The 8,921-nt window shown below is 39.2% G+C and overlaps 1 protein-coding gene across 1 annotated transcript; it reads left to right on the top strand.

The window, feature by feature from the left end:
• The first annotated feature begins 3,121 nt into the window (after nucleotides 1–3,121).
• Nucleotides 3,122–6,159, top strand: LOC124649850 (probable transcriptional regulatory protein At2g25830). The gene is made up of 7 exons (XM_047189412.1): nucleotides 3,122–3,273; nucleotides 3,373–3,488; nucleotides 3,797–3,858; nucleotides 4,229–4,385; nucleotides 4,597–4,880; nucleotides 5,145–5,265; nucleotides 5,728–6,159. Exons 1-7 carry the CDS (start codon nucleotides 3,177–3,179, stop codon nucleotides 5,818–5,820), a joined length of 930 nt encoding a protein of 309 aa, XP_047045368.1. The 5' UTR covers nucleotides 3,122–3,176; the 3' UTR covers nucleotides 5,821–6,159.
• The last annotated feature ends 2,762 nt before the right edge of the window (nucleotides 6,160–8,921 follow it).

Below are 8,921 nucleotides of genomic sequence, written 5' to 3'. Positions count from 1 at the left end.
TGTATTTTCTCATGGAAAGATACCTAACCCACATAGACAACACAAGGGAATATATATGATGGGTTAGTTCATAAAGCATAATTTACATGGCTTACCATACCACATGACTTCTCGTGCCATATTCTTCATGCTTCATGTGTTGACCAAACTTGAATATATTCTTCACTCTTTGTATTGGTCAACCTTGTATCTTCTCATGCTCTATCATACTATCTTGAGGTGTATATAGAATTTTTCATTTGTTTGCATGCTCTAAATCTTAGTCAACCATAGCTCAACTTATGAGACTATCATGACACCGACTTAGAGCCATAATCTTGAATTCTTCACTTGGAATCCAGCACTCAAGATCTTGATCATTCGTTGCTTGTCACATAAGCTAGAGCAGGCTAAACATTGAGTTCCACATAAGAACTCCATCTTCATTTCTTCTTCTTGATCATATTACATATATATCTTCAAGTCGATGATCTTGATGCCAATACACAAGGTATATCTTTATCTTCATGGCATCCATAGTTGAATCCAACACATGGAATACAAGTAGTACCTATGGAATATTCCTTCATATAAACTTAATGAAAACATTAGTCCGTAGGGGTTGTCACTAATTACCAAAACCACACATATGGGCAATATACCCTTACAGTTCGTGAACTATGCAAACATGATCGAGACACCTCTCCGATTAATAACCAACAGCGGGACCTGGAGATCCATAATGGCTCCCATATATTTAACGATGACTTCGTGTTCGAAATAACCATTAACATACGATACTGATTCTCTTTATCGCGCGATACTTTACTTATTCGAGATTCGATCATCGGTATCTTCATACCTAGTTCAAACTTGTTACCGATTAGTATTCTTTTACTCGCATGTGGACATACCTTGTGACATAGTCACATGCTTGCAAGCTAATTGGATGACATTCCACCGAGAGGGCCCGGAGTATATCTATCCGTCATTTGGATGACAAATCCCACACTTGATCCATAATAACATCCAATGTTCATGATCATGAAAATATAATCATCTATTAATCAACAAGCTAGGTTAACAAGAGTCTTACTAGGTATTCTTTTATGTTTACAAAACATACAAGTATTAATGTTTCCGGTTAATACAATTATAGCATGGGATGTAAACATTTATAATTAACATTAAGCTATAACAATAACCACTTTATTATTGCCTCTTGGGCATATCTCCAACATGGCAGGCATGCGGTTTCCTGGGCATGTTGTGGCTAGGAAGAAGAGAGAGTATTGGCGGGAAAATAAAATAAAAAGCTGATAAGTGTGCATTTTATTTACGGATTCCCGAATATATTATTTTACCGTCTCCTTTAACGATTTTTGATATGTGTGACATATTTTAAGCCCTATATCTCGTTTACCATGCTCTTTATTCACAATTTTTAGGGCCGCGAATAAGGGGACGACTAGAATTGCCTCATATATATTTCTTGCAACGAATTACTTCTGAAGTTGCTTGTCTGCAAAAAATGAATGTGAGTTGGTTTGCACAAAGTTTGCCCCTAGAGTTACCGGTATGTGCAATATTCTCTTATTACATCTGTAGATGTGAAAATCTGGAATCAAAACAGTCCACGGTGTTTGCCATGTATGGCTATTGTGGTTGCCAAATGTAAGCTATGTTGTTTAATTGCTTGATCTGTTAAAAGCTTCTTGTAACGAAATGCCTCCGGTGTCACTGGTTTGCGCAATTTTTTTTTTTAAATCACTAGTTTGTGTAACAATGATCCCAAAAGTTGATGGTATGTGCAATTTTTCCTTCATTTATGAGTAACTATCGTCATTTCTCTCCCTTCCTCCCCCCCTATCTCTCTCCTCACCAAAATGGTAGCACCGGAAATATAGGTACAGTTAGTGGACAAGATCAAAGCGCCATAGAGAGAGTCCAAGACACGGTCAAGCTCCTTCACCGGAAGACTCTCCAAACATAAATTATTAAAATTAATATTCTTAGATCTATTCGCGTTTTGTGAAGCTGCGGTGCAAGTCATTAAGTAGTTTTGTAATAATTTATGAAAAACATGGAATTGCTAAAAAAAATTGCAGGTATTACAATGATTAAATTGTTTACACTGGATGTTAGCATTACAGTGAGGCATCCTTGGTGTTTGTAAATTTGTCTTAACCTTTTTATGTGAACATGTTATGTGTGCACATTTTTGTTGAACTTCTAATGCTCAACTATTTAATTTGCACGACTCCAAAGACACCAAATATAAAACAATGGGATTACAATGTCATACCATGTTGAATACTATAGTATTGGCACGACCTTTGGTATATAATAAAACCATTCAATTATTTCTAAAATGTTGGACTAGATGCAATTTTTTCTTTGTAATATATTGAAAATGTATCCTTAGGAAAGATTTGATCGGCATAGAAAAAAATGAAAAATCCATAACGATTAGATTCCTATAAATCAGTTGAATTAAAGAAGACCCAAATTGTTGGAAATTCAATAGAATAGTGTTTTTTTCGAGTGAATAATGGTTAGAACATTGAAACTATGCTGGTTATGCAATGATATCACTTGATTTCAATGCAATCTTATTGAACCATTTAACAACCAATATAACTTATGGACGTTAGAGCGAATAAAATGTCAACAATATTTATAAACTTATGTGAGTATAGTAATAAAACCAACTGGGTTTGACAAAATTTCAGGTAAAATGTTGATTCACTGTATATGAGAAATTTCGAGAGAATTTTACATGGAAATTATTTGTAACTTTTGACATATCCAAAGACTATGTGAAACTTAACCACCAAGCCTATCTTGAATGATTTGAGTTTTGTGAATTTTCTTGTAACAAAGGAGAATTGTGTGAAAGTTTAAAAAAAAAATTGAAAAAGGGAGAAATTACAGAATATAGAGGATTATAGGGTTAGACAAATATACACCCAAAGCTTAAAGCATTTTTACCAGCGCACTGTGGATCCAACGGCTCAGGACGGACGGGACCAGCGCTAGCATCAAATCTGAACCGCGCCTTTCCAATCCCCGGATCCAGTCTAGCTTCCTGCGCAGCTTCTCCCTAGTCCCCAAGCCAGCCGCAGCTCAGGGCGGCAATCCGTCGAGCACCTGCCGTGCGCGCTCCACTCTGCTGCTCCCTGCGGCCACCACCACCCATGGCGTCCGCCGCGAGGGCTCTGGGAGCTCTCCTCCACAGGGCCTCGTCTCTGTCCTCCTCTGCCTCCGCTCTCAGGAGCGCCTCCCTTCTACACAGTAACCTTCGCTTTGCTCCCCGCGTCCGATCCAGTTCTCTTGAATCTTAAGGTATCGGAGAGTTTTCGTCTTCCTGACTGTGTTTCTGGGTGTCATTAGGGAATGGCTCTGCTGGTGGCGCCAGCTTGTTCCAGGGGCACGTGGCTAGGCGAAGGATTTGGACGTTCCAGCCGCTTTGTATGGGGCGGCGTTCCTGCAAGATCGCCGGGAGGAAGGTGATCTGTTCTTGGCATTCTCTCTTACATCGTTTCGCAGTATTTCAGATTTAGGGCAACTCGCTGTGCAGGTTTTCGCTGCCTCTAGCTTATGTGCAAGTGCATAAACTGTTTGTGTCCGTGTTGTACTCTGAAAAGGAATGCCATGGTTCAGTTACCCTGGCTCAGCTCTGATGCTAATTTTTCATGTGCATTGCACAAGGACAGATGTTAGCATGATTAACATGGACGATATTCCTTGCTTGCTAAATGTAGTTATCTTTCACCTCTTAATGCATATTCTTACACCAGCTCTTTCGTTGACTCAGGGTGCCCAGAATTTGAAAAAGATGAAGCGCAACAGCAAAATTGGAAAAGAAATCGTTGCTGCGTAGGTGCTGCGGACCCTGTGAGCTTGTATTTCCTACAAATGTGTCTTTGCCAGCTTTGTATTTTATAGATCCAATAACTTGCGGTATCTGGGTTTAATGCAACATAATGTACGTCCTCATCTAGTATCATAATGTGTTTTACTTGTAGATGTCGGTATATAGCCATTATGTGCTGCGAGTGGTCATTACCTCCCCATTACTTATAATACTGAAGAATGTCGCTTGTTCATTAAAGACGTGTGTTCATAACTTCATATTCATTTGACCCTAAAATCTTAAAAATATATTTGAAATGGAATGGTAAGATCAAGCACCATGATATATTTTAGCTAATATGACTCCTTATATATTCATATGTATATCTTGCAGCATTAAAAAGGGTGGCCCGAGTCCTTCATCCAACACAGCTTTAGCGGCGATACTAGAGAAAGTAAGAGAGCTGGATGTCCCCAAGGAAGTTGTTGAGCGTAACATCAAAAGAGCTTCAGAAAAGGGCCAGGATACTTACATAGAAAAGGTTTATGAGGTATGATTCTCTGTCACTAGTTTAATGTGATACCTTGACGTTATGTTCTCATTTGGTAGTATGATATATGATGTTGGTGGGCAATACTATTTTTACATGTGAAAAGTTAATTGCTGGGTGCAGATCTAAGTTAGAATTGTGTTCAGGAGTTAACAAGTAAGCACATCATTTTATTCTGTAAAAAAATTAAGTGCATGTAGCATTTCAACAGGTCTATGGTTTTGGTGGAGTAAGTATGGTCGTTGAGGTCCTTACAGACAAAATTACAAGATCTATTGCGGATATTAGAAATGTTGTAAAGGACTGTGGAGCAAAATTGGCTGATCCCGGGTCTGTTACATTCAGATTCCAACAAGCTCGCGTGGTTAACATAAAAGTTACAGATGCCGATAAGGACCAACTACTCTCTGTTGCTTTGGATGCTGGTGCAGATGATGTTATTGAACCAAATTTTGATGGTGATGATGAAGACTCTGAAGAAGATGTTATAGAAAGGTACCCAACTGATATCAATCGAAAATGTAAAGTTCCGACCCATTGAATTTGATCTTCATTTCCATAGTATCTTACAACTGGTAAATGAACACAAGTTGGATGTTGTCTGCTGTCATAACTTTCATAAATCACTGAGTACAGATAAGTTATGTTTAAACTCAGAGAACTGCATGTGATATTACTGGTGCTTTACTTTCTAGTTTCACTGCTTTCAGCCACAAATGTCTCTTCAGAGATTGCTCTTACAGTTGCTCCCTCTCCCAGGTTTTACAAGATAGTTACTACATCAGAAAACTACCCTGTTGTGCTATCAAAGCTACAAGAGGAAGGAATAAAGTTTGAAACGGATAATGGTTATGAACTTCTGCCTCTCAATCCAGTTGAGGTATTTGTTTTTTCTTTTATTGTGGCCTAGTCAGTACGAGTTAAAATTAATGAATTAATGCTAGCACATTTTTTTTCCTTTTTTTACCACATGTTTCTGCAGAAACCTTAATTTTACATCCATGTTTTCAAGCAAGTAACTCATATATCGCTAGAGTTTGCTAGTTTATTTATATGTGCTGCCAACTTCCAAATGGTGCAGCTGCTCATTGTTTCATTGGTGTAAGTTGGATTATGTTGGGGTTAAGATCAGATAACTTATGTAGGAAACAGAACTACTGCATCTTCACGATTTATTCCAATTTGTTAGCGCACTAGATTTATTTTATCACCCAGTCAAGTTTCACTATGGCACCTCGAGTGAGATAAAACATGCCGCATAGCAGCTCATAGAACAGTGCATCATGCTAGCTTCATATATTTGGAAATTCTGTCAGTACCCATTTCCACGTTGTTGTCGCAGGTAGATGACGAGGCCATGGATCTAAACAAGGACCTTGTATTGAAGTTGCTTGAACTCGATGATGTCGACGCTGTCTACACGGACCAAAAGTGAATGTCGGTTCTGAACTGCATGCTCTCAACTCTCAAGACTCTGCCCGGCATCTCATAAACTTTACCTTACATTCCAACATTCAGTGCCCAGCGTTCTCTCCACTGACGATGCTAGACGCATATTGGCAATGTGGTCGTAAGAGATACAAATAAACAACACTGGCATAATGTATGGGTATTGACGATGATTGTAATGAAGAGGTTTTTGGGGCTTTTAAATTCGCTGAAGATGAGCTCTTCACTCCTTCGATGGGGGCACATTTGGAATGGAAGTGCGCTGGGAAGCAGAAAACATTGGCATTATGTTGCATCTACCACCCTTAATTTGGTTTCTGCTGCACCCCGGGCTTGTGAATCCTGCTTACTTGAACATGCTTTTCCCTTTTGGGGTACTTGCTCTTACATTCTGTCATCTCATACTCAGAACTTTACCTTACGTTTCTTGTTGAGTAAAATGCACTCTAAACCCTAACCCTAAACTCTTAAATTTATAAGGGACACTGTTTTTTCGGTTCATGAAGTACTCATGGAGCAAAAATCATATATTTTTAAAGGGCTTGATGACAAATTTGATCATCGAGAATTGCAACGAAACTAGATAGATGCACTCAATCTCAATGCATTGTTCATACCTAAATTACACTAAGAAAACATAAACAGGGAGATTATAGCCTAGCCCTAACCCTAAAAACTATCAAAATCGACGGTGACGAGGAGCTCTCTGCCCTCCATGATGTGGTTCATGTAGCGGCCACAAACCCACGCCGTGTTCAACCGCATTGCGCGCAGCCTCCTTGGCCGGGAAACACCACGTGCTCGATGGCGGTGAGCGGACACTCCTACGTACAACATCCAAACGTCAACGTGGAGTGGCCGCCACGGCTCCGGTAAAAATCGCGGCAGGTGAAGATTTTTTCGGTTTGTGGCATGTATAGGGGTGCGGCGGTGGGGGATACGGTGCTCTTTAATTTTTCGGTTTTGCTAGAAATCAGGAGCCTGATTTTTATTAAATCTAAGCGACTTCTTATCCATTTGATTTTCCTTGTGATCCGTACTGATATGTGAAATATGTGAAATGCAAGTGGGTTGCAACTGGTATTTCTTAGTTGCGCACAAGTTGCAACTCGTATTTTTTCAATTGCACACGGGTTGCTACTAATATTTTCTCAGTTGCATATAGCCCGCAATTAGTATTTTCTCGGTTGTGCATGAGTTGCAACTGGTATTTTCCCAGTTGCGCACTAGTTGCAACTGAAATTTTCTCAGTTGCTCATGAGTTGTAACTAATATTTTCTCGGTTGCATATGAGTTCCAACCGGTATTTTTCTCAGTTGTGTATGAGTTACAACTTGTATTTTCTGCATGTGTTGCAAATGGTATTTTTTCAGTTGCACATGCAAATTAAATAGTTAAGAAGTTAACTTATAGAATTAATAAAAATCAAACACCTGATATCTAGACGCTCCCTTAATTTTTTAATGGCCGGTCCGGCTCTGTTCAGGTCTAAAAATAGCCCAAAAAATTCAAATCCCATCAAAATTATGAAGGGCAGGAGATTTACTAATCGGTTTAGAGCTCAGAGGCTACGAGTCAAGGACCCACGCGACAGAGGGTAATCGAATCGACAAGAGAATATCAAATCGAAGATGTCGGCGCTCCATCATGGTATTGGCCTCGCGCTCCGGCGGTCGGCGGCAGTCTCGCGCCAGTCGGGATCCGGCAACACCACCATCGGCCTCGCGCTGCGGCGGCCGGCGAGGCTTTCAAATCCACCACCGTCTGTGCCGTCGTCTCGCTTCATGGCCACGTGTGAACCCAGAAACACAAGAGTAGGTTCCTCGAATTCTCCACGTACAAGATTTTAATTTTATTCCCGTCCCGACAAAGGGCTCGTCAGTGTTGATTTTGTATTTTTCTGGTCATAGTGGGAAGTAACATAGAGTAGTAACATGTGTTACTACTCTATGTTACTATCTCCATAGTGAGTAGTAACACATGTCTGTTGTCATGCAAAGTCATATTAATTAGGTTGTAGACTCATCTAATCTTGGGAAATGTGATGTTATGGTAACATAGCTAGTTACCACAACGCTCTCTTTCCTCAATTAATAACATGCCATGTTATCAAAATGCTTAGTTGGCATTGCATGTAGTTCTATGTTACTACCTAAGTTACTCCCACTATGAGTAGTCTAATCCTTTTCAATCGTCGAAATTATTCCCCTTCTCCTCTTAAGCTGGTACTTTGGTTAATAAAATCGAGTAGCCTGTGTATTGATCTGCAAACAAACTGTATGGATATCTTTGTCGCAAGATCCACTAATAATCGTATGACGTGAGTGCATATACTTGCATGTTTTTTTTTTTGAATACTTGCATGATTTCAGTACGTCAAAGATGCTCTGTTATGGTGATACTTCAGATTTTCTTTTAAAATCTTACACTTCTATTTCTCAAAAAATTATGACATTAAATATGAAGATAGATATATACAGGAGGAGTCTACGCAAAAAAGTCCCGGTAAAAAATACTTTAAATTTTGAGAAATATAAAATAAAAAATTCTGACAAAAAGACTTGCTATTTTAATATTATTGTGCTACCATTTACTGTCACAAATTTTTCTTTTTTATATTTTCCAAAATACCATGTATTTTTTAATGGAACTTTTTTGCATACACCCATACTGTATATATATCCGGGCCATCCATCCGACCCGACGCTGGGCACTCGAGCCAGTTCTGCACCCCGCAAGTCTCTTTCTGTAACCAACTGTCGTAAAAATACATGCATGCAGCGTAAGAAAACGATTAGCTGTGAGATGACTGGAAAAGGCCTTCGCAGGCAAGCCCACAAACCACATTTTCTTCCTACGTAATATTATTTGCGCACGATGCAAAAGGCAACAGGCCCAACGTAAGATAATTATATTCGTGAGCCTTACATTGAATGGACATTCGTATGTTAGTTTGCATATCATAATTACTTAACATGCGCAATTTATCTTGCTTGTAGCTTAGACTGGTAAATTACATTTTCAAAAATGACATAAAACTGCAATGTAAGTACAAGTCGACCTGATTGTCGACTACCACGGAGAATG

The sequence above is a fragment of the Lolium rigidum genome, chromosome 4, assembly GCF_022539505.1.
Source record: "Lolium rigidum isolate FL_2022 chromosome 4, APGP_CSIRO_Lrig_0.1, whole genome shotgun sequence".
Classification (NCBI taxonomy): Eukaryota; Viridiplantae; Streptophyta; class Magnoliopsida; order Poales; family Poaceae; genus Lolium; species Lolium rigidum.
The sequence above is the reverse complement of the archived record's forward strand: the minus strand, read 5'-3'. Positions and strand labels throughout refer to the sequence as shown.